This window comes from Ambystoma mexicanum, chromosome 7q (assembly GCF_040938575.1).
Source record: "Ambystoma mexicanum isolate Mex_15411 chromosome 7q, UKY_AmexF1_1, whole genome shotgun sequence".
Lineage (NCBI taxonomy): Eukaryota > Metazoa > Chordata > Amphibia > Caudata > Ambystomatidae > Ambystoma > Ambystoma mexicanum.
The window spans coordinates 903730586-903745908 of NC_090941.1; the positions used below are offsets into that span (position 1 = coordinate 903730586).

At 42.0% G+C, this 15323-nt stretch overlaps 1 protein-coding gene across 25 annotated transcripts in view; it reads left to right on the forward strand.

The window, feature by feature from the left end:
- SYTL2 (synaptotagmin like 2) overlaps positions 1-15323 on the forward strand; it is a 573462-nt gene that overhangs the window by 363001 nt on the left and 195138 nt on the right. For 12 of the 25 annotated variants that reach the window (XM_069639800.1, XM_069639787.1, XM_069639792.1 and 9 more), the window contains 3 exons: positions 3352-4323; positions 5098-5163; positions 5347-5526. In XM_069639800.1, the coding sequence (XP_069495901.1) occupies positions 3352-4323; positions 5098-5163; positions 5347-5526 (1218 nt within the window). The remainder of the gene's footprint in view (positions 1-3351; positions 4324-5097; positions 5164-5346; positions 5527-15323) is intronic. The other 13 variants (XM_069639806.1, XM_069639804.1, XM_069639793.1 and 10 more) reach the window with 3 other exon arrangements.

Below are 15323 nucleotides of genomic sequence, written 5' to 3' on the forward strand. Positions count from 1 at the left end.
TGCACTCTAGCAGCATCAGGGTAGTCATGACATAAGGACTTGCTATCACTCTCTTTACATTACCCCTAGAGAAGCACATAGTAGGAGGCCAGGGGCACTGAGTGTGTGTACATACCTGAGGGGGTTTGAGTATCGTGACCATGTTGTCACACAATAACACATTCTTCTATTCTTATAGTATCTGTAGGTTTTTTGGCAAGGGGGTCGTGCAGAAGGAATATCATTGTAATGCAATATATATTTATATATATATGTATATATCTGTATAAACAGTTTATTGGTATAAGATCGAGGCTTTTGTTTCATCGAAGACAGTTTACAGTTCTTTTCCAAGCCAGCCCCGCTACCCGGGTCACGCTGAGGATAATGATGCACTGCGTAAGGTGAAAGATACAGTGTTTGTTCTAACACTAGCTCATGTCCGACTGTCGTGGGAACGGGCTTTCAGCGGATCTGCCAGGGAGCGGAGGCAACAGGGGTAGGTGAGGACTCTCTGAAGGTGGGGGCCGTGCTGCAGCGCACGAGGAATCATGTCTTAAGATGGCGTTCTGGTTTTCAAAATGGTTTCCATGACCTAGCCTGATACAGTACGTTTGGTCAATGTGTCGGCCAGTGGTCCTCCCACCACCTGTGCCCTGGTGGCAGGGGGTCCCCTGACGAGTCATAGATCTCACAAGGAGGGGACTGCAGGGGAGGGGGGTCTCTTTGACCTGTCCTCCCATACACTAGCTGTGGTGGTTTATGGCTAGAAGGATACTGGAGCCAAACCCTTGTTCATAATTCTTTTGTTTCATGGTTTTAATGGTCTTTCTTCTATGGGTGGGGACTTAACATTCAGGTACAGTTGGATCCCACTGTTAACACCATGTGTGGCAGTTTCCTAAAATGTCCTCTTTAGATTACAGATAGTGCCTTAATTGTTACAAGAAGACTTTGTAAGGTGGTCTGGAACTTTACTTGGTCTGCTATCTATTTTTTTTTCTGGTGGATGTCCATGAATCTCTCCCCAGTCTTCTGTCTGCAACGTATTATTAGGCTCTGACTGGTCAAATAGATGGGCCTATCCACCAGGAAATCCTTTTTTGGCTCTGCAGTGTCTCTGCATCCGGGGCTCCTCATCCGCCTTTTACTCACCTTCAATCTGGAATGTCCAGTTGTCCTTCTGTCACGTTGTGGAGCTAGCGCTATGCTCAATGGTTCTTACGAGCTCCATGTCTGGCATCCAACAGCTCTTTGCTGCTTTGCTTGCCTTCTCGCGTCTCAACACGCTCTCCACATATACCTGGATTGAAGCAACATCCATACTCCTATTCTCTCTGGTTTTCACCATCCTTCCTTGCAGTGCTACAGACCTCTTTTCATAGCTGGTCAAGAAAGACTCGCGACCCTGTATTTAATATCTTGGAGAGCACTTCACCACACTGAAGTCTGACTTTCCTAAAATCTTCTCAACGGTTGCTTGTGATTAAGAAGTCTTGTGATGAATGAAATATGCTTGGGAAGGGAGGCTGAAGCAGGTATGCAACATGCTTGAGTAAATACTGTGTTTTATTTTATTAGATAAGCTGGGGTGCCACACATGTGCCAGGCACTTCTTCAGAGGCTTGGTCATCATTTGACTTCAACTTTGCTTCAGAGATGAACAGGGCACACTATTGCTGGTGTTCAGAATCAGGGAATGTGGTGTTCTCATTGTGGAAGCTGTTCTTCAAGTGTTCTTAACTCTGGACTCTCTAAGGAGCGTCGGTATTCATGAATGGTACAGGTGATGGGAAATATATTAATGATGCTTTACAGAAAATATCCCAAAAAGTATGGTATCTGGATGAATAAACAGGCCATCTGGCATAGGTCTCTCAGACGATTGTGCATGTGCCAATCCAGCAGAGCTTGTACATCCCATTAAAGGTGAGACACATGCATTGAAAAGTTCAGGGAGAGCAATGGTCTGAAATGGGTACAATGGGATGCTGCTTTTGTATTTAGACCAATTATGGTCACATTTCTGAATGAAAGTGCTCATTAATGAGCAGCACCTCACTTTACCGGGCAAATGGTATTTCATTTCCTCTATTCACATCCATTAAAGGGCCCATCATGACAAACATTACATTTTATAAGAAAGCTTCCCACATAAAGGATTTCAAACTGAGTGATTTGAACATGCAATGTTTATATTTGGTCTAAGTTCAACAGATCATTACAAAACACAGGAAGTATCCTCTCTGCCCCTTGAGTAGGCTATGATGCAAATGAAGAATGCTTGAAAAGAACCAACTAATCCACAATTGAGATGCCTCCTCCTTTTCTAAAACATTTGCTAAAATCACAGGTCCCCATGGCAGTCGAAGCATTATTTATGTATAAAGCCTATCCAATCGGGAGCGTACCAGCCACGTTTACTCCCTAAGATCAGTGAAATACTTGCAGCAAAAAAATAGTAAGTAAGAATACTGTCGTCAAAAAAAGAAGAAAAAAAAAGAAACATTCCACAAATGTGTTTGGTTCCATGGTACCAGCAGTACAGTGATACATGAGCAAGTTCAAATACTAATATTGACTGTAGCATGAATTAATATGAAGTAAAATACTCACACTTACAAATCGTCGCATGGGCCTTGGGTGTACACATTCTGACCAATAACGAGGATAGTTCACTTACTTGGTGAAAATAGATATGACAGTTGGATCACTTTTCTTAGGTACATTAACGAGAAATATGTCCGTAGCAACATCGCTTTAAGCTTCTAATGCTGTCTTTCGTCTTATTTTTTTGTGTCGAATTTCAACACTTATAGTGAACTTAAAAGCAGTACTTGTTTGTGTTATACCATTTAATAAAGGTACAATTTCAAATTCAGTGAGGCTCCAAGGTTTATCTAAGCAGGAATGGTTAAGCCAATGGTGAATGGCTTTGACTATCCTTCCAATGCTATATGTTGACTCAGAAAGAAAATAATTTCTTTGGTACTAAAGGAAAAGTTGATGGTGGAATTTTTGTTTCGCTTTAGGTGACTCGCTTTCCTCTTGGGATCTGATTTCTTTACTTTGCAACTTTCCCTGAGATCTTTAGTGCTACTGTGACACTGATTTTGGATTTGAATACTTGGATTCCCAGTTTAAAGCAAATCCGCACAGCACAATGTTGTCTACTGAAAAGCGTGCATAAAGCACGGTAGGGGGAAAGCATTTTTGTTTTGGTTATTCCTTTCCATGACCTGTTGCCCTTTCTTTGATATTAGCTTTGTATGTGTGTACTTTGGCAATTAATCAAATTTCTATTGTATTTGATTGAAACCTCTTCTCTGTAAAACTTTTTATCCTGGCTCTTTTATGGATGTTTTCTTGCAGACGTATTGCCTATCTCGCGGAAAAGCCAAAAGAGTAAAAACATTCCAACAATTGAGTTCAGTGAGACCAACCAAACTTCCTCAGATGCTCTTATTGGACCAGATGTACACGAAGAGAAGAAGGTTCCCAAACCTAAAGCAAGAACTGTAACCTACAAAATAGCCGATCCCCAATCTGACAGTGATAGCTCATTTTCAAAGCCAGCCATGAGGAATGATTCCATCAACGGTACGGGTGCACGCAAGGGCATTTTAAAACGAAGTCCAAGTTCAAGCTCAACTGATTCAGAAGTGCTAAGGGTTTCTTATAGTATAGACTCTCAAAGCAAACCTGTAGCACCAACTTCGCCCATTCCAGAAGGAGATGTTGAGAAGAACGATTTTGGTGGCCCATCCGAGCAGTTCTCTCAAAACTCAGTTGATCGATTTAAACAAGTGCGATTCACATCTATTAGTGCCCCTGATGAACTGCCAGAGACTCCTGACTCTCACAATGGCAAAGAAATAGGAGAGTTTGATTTGTTAGAATCTGATTATGGCAAGAATTCTGTGGATAATAGTAATGGAATGAATTACTTGCACAATGAACATCAATCTTCTGAATACCGTATTCCTGCACATCCAGAAACTGTAGACTTTGATTCTAATATAGCAGTGACAGTATCTAAAGAAGAGGATGGGGATTCTGAACTGGCCCTAGCTTTGCAATCTTTACCCTCAAAAGTAGATCAAGATGTAAGAGCAAATGTACCCTCCGCAAAACAAGTGCCTTCTAGCTCTGTCATTGCAGTTCAACCACTCCCCTCCAATTCTGAATTTTTACAAGATGGTCCTCCAGCAGTTTTCACCAACTTAAGAACCCCCAAAGATGTGTCTGCCAATGGAAATGAAGTACCAACAAATGACACCTTCTCAAACAATCAATCAATGGATCAGTTGAACATCAGGTCACAGACATCTGAATTTGTAGTTGGTAAGGAAGCAGTTCACGCTCTGCTCTTAACTGAAAGATCCAATCTAATTGTTATTCTTAAATAATAGCATATTGATTCACAATCAAATCATTTTTTGCAAACGCTGATTAGTAATGTTCCAATCACTATTAATTTGGTGGAAAATGTTTGTGTATTAGATGTTTCTATGATTTCGTTTTATTTTCAAGTTGTTAAAACAATCTTTGATAAATGGACTCGACTAACTGATTTCCTGTTTTTTTATGCTTGCCAATACTTTCTGCACATCCTTGCCATACGACTATGGCTTGATCTTTTGGGTAAAGGCACACCTTCTATTTTTTTTAACTCATCTAACCTCTTGACACGTCAATGCTTTTACTAATGGTGGTGCATGGTTTTGGTCAACGATTGGCATTTGTTTTCATTTCTTGTTTATGTTTGCATGTTAATAAACAGAAATGCCCATGACATCTCAAAAGACGGGTGACTTCTATGGCCCAATAGTAGAGGTTTGTTTAGGGAAATCTGCGTTATGCAGTTATTTTTGCATTATTCCTAAATAGTACTCATAAACTCCAGAAATGTTTTACAGTTTATAATCTAGAATATTTGTTTATGCTTCTAGTGTGGAAACAAAAAATCACAATGTAATTTAAGGCAAAAGCATGAGATGTCATTCATTTCTAAATACTGTTTAATCCATCAAGATGAAGGGCAAGTCCCACAGTGGTGACCCTCTATGTGGTAGATCTCCTCGCTCTGTAAAAGCAACAATGTGCTTTGTGTTTCAGATCAACAACCTATTTATGCCCAGATCAAATCCCCTCGCAAACTTGACTCATCGGACAGTCTTCAAGGTGAGCTTGATTTCGTTTTTATTTTTTTTCTGGGTTTTTTGGGTGATGTGATCCAGGCCCTAAATTCAGATAACATTAAAGTGGTTGATCATAAAGGTAGATTAACTATCTGTAGAAAATCATATGCGCATAATAGAGAATCTGGGACTAACAATGGCAAAATAACCTTTGCAAATCCCACAGGGAGAGAATCCATAGACGAAACTGAACCATCACGCAAGACGGAAATCATACTTAAGAAAACCCTCCAGCCTAAAAATGATGACAAGAGAGACAATTCTAATATATCACACAATTTGCAATGTAATAGAAATGTACGTGTGAGCGACGACGTGACCTTTGGAAATAGTACACATGTTAATGGTAAGTGTGAGAGTGCAGTTAATGCAGGGTTCTCTCAAGTAAGTGAACCAGTGGATGGTTCTGATCAAAATAAAGTGGTAGGGCAAAGCAGTCAAATTGATACTCTGTCTGACAGCACAGAGAATGAACCCATTTCCCACAAAATAGGAGGCATTCTTCAAAAAACAGATCCTTCCCCAAAAGCAGTAGAAGCTGGCTTGCAGGTTTTCAACAAACAGCCTATTGTGGAAGGCAAGATGCAACATAACGTTTTTGCAAAAGAGCAGCACAATATTTTTGAAACCCCGAAGGGAGATGTTGTAGAGATTGTAGAAAAAACAGACTTACCATCTAAATCTAACATTGATTTTAATACTGCATTAGAAAGATTACACAGAGAAGCTCATCAGATACCTTTTCATCCAAGCCAGAATACATTTGCAAATCTCTCTTCTAAAAATGCAGAGCAGAAGAGCCATTTTGAACCTGTGATCCAAAATAGTTTTCATTCTCCTCACTCGGTAGAAGGCTGGGAACCTTTTCCAGAAGGACATGGTGCTGTGGCAAATGCGTTTTTGCCTTACCAGATTACAGAAGGAAACCGACATCCTATAAATCACCCTACAACAATAGCAGTAGCTCAAGAAGTAATTCAAAGAACCAAGCCACCCCCTAATACCAGCCATGAAGAGTTTAATAGTAAGTTACAGAGGTTGCACCTTGAGAACTCTGTGACATACCATAATCAACAGAGTCACCCTGGAAGCCCCAAAGGAAATACAGCAGGACACTCTATGACTGAGGGATTCCCTTTACCAGCTCACACTGTGACTTGGGAGCAGCAGAGCTACCCAGGGTCCTCTGGTGCACAACCTCTCAATCGAGAAGCAAGTGAAGTAATATTAAAAACAGTTGCTCCACCAAAACCTGGTCTTGAAGAGTTTAAGAGTAACTTGGATAAGCTACTTATTGAGGCGTCTGTTCCATTAAACTCAGTGCCGACGACAGTTCTCAAAAACATCAAAAAAGGGGACATAAATGTCACAGAACCCCAAAATATTACCAAGTGCTCTACAGTCAAGACTGTAAAGGAAACAGTAGTGTCACGAAACACCAAATATACAGAAGATAAAAGCAAGCCAGAGAAGCTGCTTGCAAATTTAAAGTCATCAACACATGTAAGAAAACCTGTAGATGAAGGTCATTGTAAATATCCTAAAGATGAATCACTCTGTCAAGGAGCCAGTGAGGTCATAATTAAAACTGATTCTCTAAAAAAAGACAAACTCAGTCAATTTAATGAAAGACACAGTCAAAGACATAGTGGTGAGGGTGAAACTCTAGTGAAGGAGTTTACAGGAGAGATCCCGAGGGAGCAGGCTGTAGGAAATCTTCAAACAGTTTATTCCCACCAACAACAAAGTCTTATTACATCCCCATTGGAAGAGACTGTGGAGCGAACAACTGTACCACCACACCCAGATCTTGTGGAATTCAAAGCTGCTTTGGAGAAGCTACAAAGGGAGGCCCAAATGTCAACATCTGTGCTATCCCCGAATTCTGACGCCTTGGTCAAGAGTGAAGAAACTTTTGCTTTTGAAGAGCAAGTCCACTCCGAGTCCCCCAAAAAAGAGGTTGCAGGAATTGTAGAACAAATAGAAACTCAGGACACCGTAAACACTAGTGTAGCTCAGTTGCCCAAGGAGTCATCCTCTTCACTCCACACCAAAATATTAGAAGAGGAAAGGTCACTTAACACCTCCAAGGAGGAAGATTTCCATCAAGAAGTAAGGGAAATTATTGTGAAAACTGATGTTCCTAAAAACCCAGAGCTGAGTGATTTGAAAGCTGGTTTACAGAAGCTTCAAACGGAGGCATCTCGGCCGCTGCTTCAAATCCATCAGAAGTCTACAGCTGAAATGGAGAGTCAAGGAATGGACTCTGTACAAAAAACATCCCTCATTAAAGCCCCTGTGGTAACAAATGTTCAGACCGTTCTACCACAAACCCCTCACCCCAGTGCATCGTTTTCTGGACTTGAGACTCCTCCATTGCATCAAAAATTACTAATACAGGAAAGTACATTTCATTGCCCGATGGTGAAAGCACCACTGGTGGAAGTGAAAGAGGTGGTTATGAAAACTGTTTCACCCAAGGCTGATATTGGAGAATTTAAAAATGGCTTAAAGAAGTTGTCAATGGAGGCCTCGCTGTCATCCTTTCCAGTCCATCAGGGAATCCGTATCCAGACCACAATTCAAGAAGATACTACACCACAAACGCAAGCTCTTCCTATATTTCCAAAGGAAGACCAAGTAGAAGAATCGACAGCACCACCGAAATCTGAGCTTTTGGAATTTGAAGTACGTTTAAAGAATGTGCGAAGGGAGGGCCTGATGTCTATATCTTCCGGACATGTCGAATCTGGCGATTTCAAGAATCAAGAACATGTAAAAGAAGGGTTGACCCAATCTATGAGCCCAGGAAAAGAGGCTGCAGCACCAATAGAAAAAACATATTCTCAACTAATCAACGATCATTGTGAATTAAACACTGGTGCACACAAGCTGCCCATGGAGTTGCCTATGCCACTGAATAGCAAAGCATTGCACACACAAATGTCTCTTCAACTTACTAAGGACGAACATCCCAAACAAGAAATAAAAGAGGTTATTGTGAAAACAGATATTCCCACAAAAACAGAACACAAAGAATTCAAAATGTGCTTGCAGAAGCTTCAGAAGGAGGCATCTAACCTCCTCCTTACGTCTCAGTCTACAATTGCAAACGGGAGTCAGGATACCAATTCTACACAAGAACAGCAAGTACTCATCAAAGGCCCAAATGTTGCAGTTGTGGAGGCTGAGCGAAATACAGCTATGGTCCAAACCTCTTACCCCAACGGACCTCATACTAGAGTAGAAGCTCTGTTAAATCAAAGTGTTGTAGTACAGGAAAGTGGCCACCAGCAACCCAGGGAGAACGCACCCCGGCAGGAGGTGAAAGAGGTCATTCTCAAAACTGTTTCTCCAAAGGCTGATGTTGTTGAATTTAAAGAAGCCTTAAGGAAACTGTCAGTGGAGGCCTCGCTGTCCTCATCCGCAATGCCACAGGAAGGTATTCTACAGACCACGATTCAAGAAGGTTCTAAAAGACAGGATGTTATTGCATTTCATAAGGAAGGAACTGTAGACCAAACCACAGCACCAGCAACATCTGGGCATGTTGAATTCAAAGAGGCTTTGAAGAAGCTGGAAAGAGAGGCTTTGATGTCAAAATCCCCAGAACACCCAATTGCCAGCAACGGTACCAACCAAGATTTTACACCAGATGAGCAAACCCACTCTACATCAACAAAATGTGAAATTGCATCAACTAGAGAAAGAACAGAGTCTCAACTCTGCATGGTGCTGGGTGAAGCTGACACATCTGTAAAAGAGCGGTCTGAGGAGTTTGTATCCGCACCACAGCACAAAGCAGTGGAAGAGCAGAAGCCACCTGAACTTTGTAAACTGGAAGATCCCCCTCAACAACTAAGGGAAATTATTGTGAAAACTGATGTTTCTAAAAGCCCAGAGCTGAGTGATTTTAAAGCTGGTTTACAGAAGCTTCAAAAGGAGGCATCTGAGCCACTGCTTCAAATGCGTCAGGAGTCTACAGATGAAATGGAGAGACAAGGAATGGATCCTATACAAAAAACATCCCTTATTAAAGACCCTGTGGTAACACATGTTCCGACGGTTCTAGCACAAAACCCTTACCCTAGTGCATCATGTTCTGGACTTGAGACTTCATTGCATCCAAAATTACTAGTACAAGAAAGTACCTTTCATTGCCCGATGATGAAAGCACCACTGCTGGAAGTGGAAGAGGTTGTTATGAAAACTGTTTCACCCAAGGCTGATATTGGAGAATTTAAAAATGGTTTAAAGAAGTTGTCCATGGAGTCCTCGCTGTCATCCTTTCCAGTCCATCAGGGAATCAGCATGCAGACCACAATTCAAGAAGATACTACACCACAAACGCAAGCTCTTCCTATATTTCCAAAGGAAGACAAAGTAGAAGAATCGACAGCACCACCGAAATCTGAGCTTTTGGAATTTGAAGTAAAGAATGTGGCAAGGGAGGGCCTGATGTTTGTATCTTCCAGACATGTAGAATCTGGCGATCTCAAGAATCAAGAACATGTAAAAGAAGGGTTGAACCAATTTATCAGCCCAAGAAAAGAGGCTGCAGCACCAATACACAAAACAGATGTTCAACTAATCAAGGATCATCGTAAATTGAACACTGGTGCATACAAGCTGTCCAAGGAGTTGCCTACGCCACTGAATGGCAAAGCATTGCACACACAAATGTCTCTTCAACTTACTAAGGAGGAACATCCCAAACAAGAAATAAAAGAGGTTATTGTGAAAACAGATAATCCCACAAAAACAGAACACAAAGAATTCAAAATTTGTTTACAGACACTACAAAAGGAGGCCTCTGACCTACTGCTTACTTCTCAGTCTACAATTGCAAACAGGAGTCCAGAAACCAATTCTACACAAGAACAGCAAGTACTCATCAAAGGCCCAAATGTTGCAGTTGTGGAGGCTGAGCGAAATACAACTATGGTGCAAACCTCTAACCCCAGCGGACCTCATATCAGAGTAGAAGCTCTCTTAAATCAAAGTGTAGTAGTACAGGAAAGTGGCCACCAGCAACCCAAGCTGAAGGCACCCCAGCAGGAGGTGAAAGAGGTAATTCTCAAAACTGTTTCTCCAAAGGCTGAAGTTCGTGAATTTAAAGAAACCTTAAGGAAGCTGTCAGTGGAGGCCTCGCTGTCATCGGCAGTGCCACAGGAAGGTATTGTACAGACCACGATTCAAGAAGGTTCTAAAATGCAAAAACAGTATGTTCTTGAGTTTCAAAAGGAAGGAACTGTAGAACAAAACACCGCACCACCAACATCTGGACATGTTGAATTCAAAGAGGCTTTAAAGAAGATGGAAAGAGAGGCTTTGATGTCAATATCTCCAGAAAATGCAATAGCCAGAAATGGGGCCAAACAAGATTTTACACCAGATGATCAAACCCACTCTGGAGCAACAAAATGTGAGATTGCATCAACTGGAGAAAGAACAGAGTCACAACTCTGCATGGTGCCGGGCGAAGCTGACACTTCTGTAAAAGAGAGGTCTGAGGAGTTTGTATCAGTACCGCAGGACAAAACAGTGGGAGAGCAGAAGCCACCTGAACTTTCTAAACTGGAAGATGTCCCTCAACAAGTAAGAGAAAATATTGTTAAAACTGACGTTCCAACAAAAACTGACATGAGTGAATTCAAAATTGGGTTGCTGAAACTTCAGATGGAGGCATCCAAGTCACTGATGCCTGTGCCCCAGAGTTCTATGGTTGGAACCACGAGCCAAGACATAGGTTCTGCTCCAGGCCAGCAACTCCTCATTGAAAGCCCAAATGAGGAAGTTAAGAGGATTAAGGTAAAGGCAGCTGTGCCACCAACCACAATCCGCAGTGGCTCTCAGACCCAGCTAGAGACTCAATTACATAACAAAACACTATTTCAGCAACGTGTCCTTGAACCCCCAAAGGTGAAGATGCCCTTGCAAGACCTTAAAGAGGTTATTGTAAAAACTGTATCCCCAAAGGCTGACATCAGTGAATTTAACAACAGCTTAAAGAAGCTGTCCAGGGAGGCCTCCCAATCATCTCCAGGGCATTGGGAAGGTAGCGTGCAGGCCAAGATTCAACATGGTTCTCCACTGCCACAGAGTCCTAGGTGCCAGGCAGATGAGATTGTAGAAAGGACAACTGCACCACTGAAAGATAAGCTTGCAGAATTCAGAGCCAGTTTAGAGATGCTGAAAAGGGAAGCATCAACATCAATAGAAAACAAAAAACCTGATGAGGTGAACCCAAATGATCCTGCTACAACAGAAGAACATAGCCACTCTACGCACCCACAAAAGAACGTTGTGCAGGTTACAGAAGAAACTGCTCCACCAACAATGAGACATGGTGAGTTTAATGCCAATTTACAAGGGCTTCAAAAGAGCTCTTATCTACTGGGCATGAACAGATTAGAAGAGCAAAGTTCCTTGAAACCCTGTAAGGACAAAGTGTTCTCAGAAGCTGTAAGGGAAATTATCGTGAAAACATCTATTCCCCCAAAGACAGGCCAGAGTGAGTTCAGAATTGGCTTGCAGAAGCTTCAAAAGGAAGCATCTAATTCACTATTGGTACTTCCTCCAAAGGATAAAATTGTCAGCACAAGTGGAGAAAAATCTTCAACAGAAGGTAATCAAAGCTCCACTGAAAGCCCAAAGAAACAAGTTGCAGGGGCTGCAGGAAAGACAGCTAGGCCACTGACCTACAAATCATTAGCACAGAAAAATGATGATCAGTGTGCGGGGAAGAAAGAAGGCCCTAAAGAAGTAATCGATGTTGTAAAACCAGCAGTACTTCCACCTAAAGCTTATGCCAGTGAATTTAACAGTGGCCTAAAGAATCGGTTTACTGAAGACTTGCCATCCTCCTCTCCAGTGGATCAGGAATCATGCAAGCTGTCCATGCAGGAAGAGCAAATGTCTATCAAACTCCTGAAGGAGGAAGGTCTCCCCCAGAAAGTACAGGAGATTATTAATAAAACTGAGGTTCCCGCAAATACCGGCCTCAGTGAATTTAAAATGCGGCTAAAAAAGCTTCAGAAGGCGTCATCCAGGCCACTGATACCTGCACGTCTGAAATCTACAGTTGTGGTCGGGGATCAAATGCAAGACTCCTTACGAGAACCTCTATGTCTCAATGGACAACCGAAGGAAAATACTGTGAAGACTGCTGCAAATAAAGCAACACCACCATCATTTGGCCCAAGTGGATTACCCACTAGACAAAAGACTCCATCACACCACGCATTTTTGTTGCAGGAAAGTACCCTTAAAAGTCCCAAAGATAGAGCGCAACTTCCAGAAGTTAAAGAAGTTATTGTGAAGGGCATTTCACCAAAGGCTGATCTCAGGGAGTTCAACAGTGGCCTGAACAAGATATTGGTGGAGTGTGCCCTACCATCTCCAGTACAAAGGGAAACAAGTGAGAATGCCAAGGCCTATGCTGAAGTTCCTGCTAAGCAAAATGTTCTTGAATTATCAAATGAAGAAACTGTGGAAAGGAGAACCGCGCCACCAAAACCTGGTTTTCTGGATTTCAAATCTAGTTTAGAGAAGCTGCAAAGAGAGGCCTTAATGTCAACCTCCCCAGTAGGTAAAACAGCCGCAGAACGCAACAGTACTGAGACGGAACATATTGCAATTCAACAAATCCGCTTTGAAAACCCAATATCGTGGAAAAAACATCTTGTGGAAAAAACTGTTGTTCAGCCTAATGTAGAGAACAGTGGTTTGAAGATTAAGCATACAGATTCCTCATCCACATTGAACCATACTTTATTAGAAGAGCCCAAGACCTTTAAACTCCAGAAGGTGGAACAAATTCCTCCGAAAGTAAGTGAAGATATTGTGAAAAAAGCTGTTTCATCAAAAAGTGGCATTAACAAATGTAATGATGGGTTGGAGAAGCTTCCTAATAAGTCCGATCTGGCATTGCCAAATCTTCAAAAAACTAGAGTGTTGTTCCAGGTTAAAGCAAAAGATTTTACAGAAGAAAAGCTGAGCCTTGTTAAACACCCCAAACCAGTGGGAGCTGAAACTGTGATTTCTAGTCTTGTCCCACAAATTGATGCAGCAGCTGTTTCTAAAAGTGCACCTCTGCCGGAACCACATAACACTTTGGAGGAGCTGAGAAATATTTCTTCTCACAAGTCCATAATAAGAGACACAGTTCTTCTAAATGAAGTTGGGGAAACTGTAGGAAGAACTGATCAACCGAAAAAAGATTTTCAGGAATTTAACACAGGACTCCAAAAGCTACTTCAAGAACACTCTCCTCCATTACATCCTGCAACAATAAGACCGCCAGGTTCCATAGAGCACGCCAAAGAGAATCCACCATCTCATGAAGGGAAAGTGGTCCTTGTCAGAATGATCACTTCCTCAGGAGCTGGTCGGCGTCGATCCAGCTTTGGTTTAGAGAAGGTGCCTGTAGTTGCCCCAGAGTCATCCTCACAGGAAGCTGGAAATGTGCTTAAGATTCAAAAAATGCTTTCTACTGAAAAAATATTTAAAAAAGGAATAGACCATAGTGAAACCTACTTCAGGGACACTGAAAGGGATCGCCCACAGAGTGCAGTTTCCAAGGCTGTAAGACAAACAGATGCACTTCACAAAATGGCATTGCTTGAAAGTAATGTCCATTTAAATAAACCGAATAAGGGAGTTTCTCTGCCCTCCTCTGCATTAGGCAAGAACAGAAATCGTCATGAAGACATCCATACGGACATGTTTATACCCAAACGGCCGGGATTTCACAGCGCAGTCCCTGTAGGCCAGGACTCTGCTAGTTTACAGGAGCATAAAAAACTTCCTGGTGAGAAAACAAACCAACTAGTAGAAAATCATCTGGCGTTGCAAAGGGGGAATTCTGTGAAACCGATAGAAATCCAGCATAATAAAATAGGAGAAATAAAAAGAGAAATTTCCCTTCCGCAAGAAGACAAGGAAACATTAGATGACACTGTTTTTGATCCAGAAACAGAGACAAGTTCAACTGCCATTGGTTTTGAAAAGGTGTCCTTGAATGCTTCAGAACCTACAACAGGGGCACAGCCAGCTGAACAACATGGTTTTAGATCTGATCCACAGAAGGGAAGATTTGATGAGCAAAAAAAGGCTATTAATCCAACAGTCCTGCAACCACAGAAAGGGACACCATTTTCTAGCAGTGAAACTGCCCTAGGAAAAGTTGAAAGAGCTCTTTCTAGAAAGGAGATTAAGCCTAACCGCAAAGTTGGTCATCAACAAGGGAAATCTCTCTCCCAGGAAATTAGAGATGCAGTGGCTTTCTCGAAAGTTGAGCACAGCACATCTCACTTTGGTCTTCAGAAGAAATGCACTGAGACTCCTGAGATATCACTTAAAGTAGACAAGCCCATCAATACCCTGGAGGACACCTATAGAATCACTTCTGTGCAAGATCCAGAAATAATGGAGTCAGAAAGTCATCATGTTAAGACTAGAAGCTCATTGCAGAAAGGAGTCACACTTTCTGGAGGACACAGAGAAGAAAAAGCTCAGACACTAGATAGGAGGGCTTCATTGCAAGCTGGTGAAAAGGTTCCTGTACCAGAAAGTGTCAGAGTTACTTTGCCCATTGGACTTGAGAAGCTGCACAGGAAGGCGTCTGGCACGTTGCGTTCCTTAGATCAGACAAATAGTAATTGGGCAGATATCCCCAAAAGCTCTTCTGCACATGAAAGATTGGATGACCGAGCATGTGTTGGTCAGGCTTCCAGTGCATTTCAGAAGTCAAACAAGATTCTTCATAGAGGGAAAGATGAAAGGGAAGACCATTCACAAACCAAACAATGGGGGCCACCAACTAAAACAATACAGCCTGGCGTCTCTGCTTATGATGGTCACCAAGAGGAGAAATATCTTCCACAAGAAGGACATGGGACGAGCATTGAAGCAGTGGCTCTAACACAAACTGAGCTTGATCCTTTTAAGCTTGCATCTCCAACGGGGGGCAAGGACACTTTGGTGACTTCAACTTCCTTGCATAAGCCTTCTGATAATATAGAAGATCATTCAGCACCAAAGCAAGTTAAGTGTTCTACAACAAGGATACAACTTTATCACAGTGTTTCTTTGCCACAACACCAGAAGGAATTAAAAACCCAACAGGCATTGGAAAGAGCA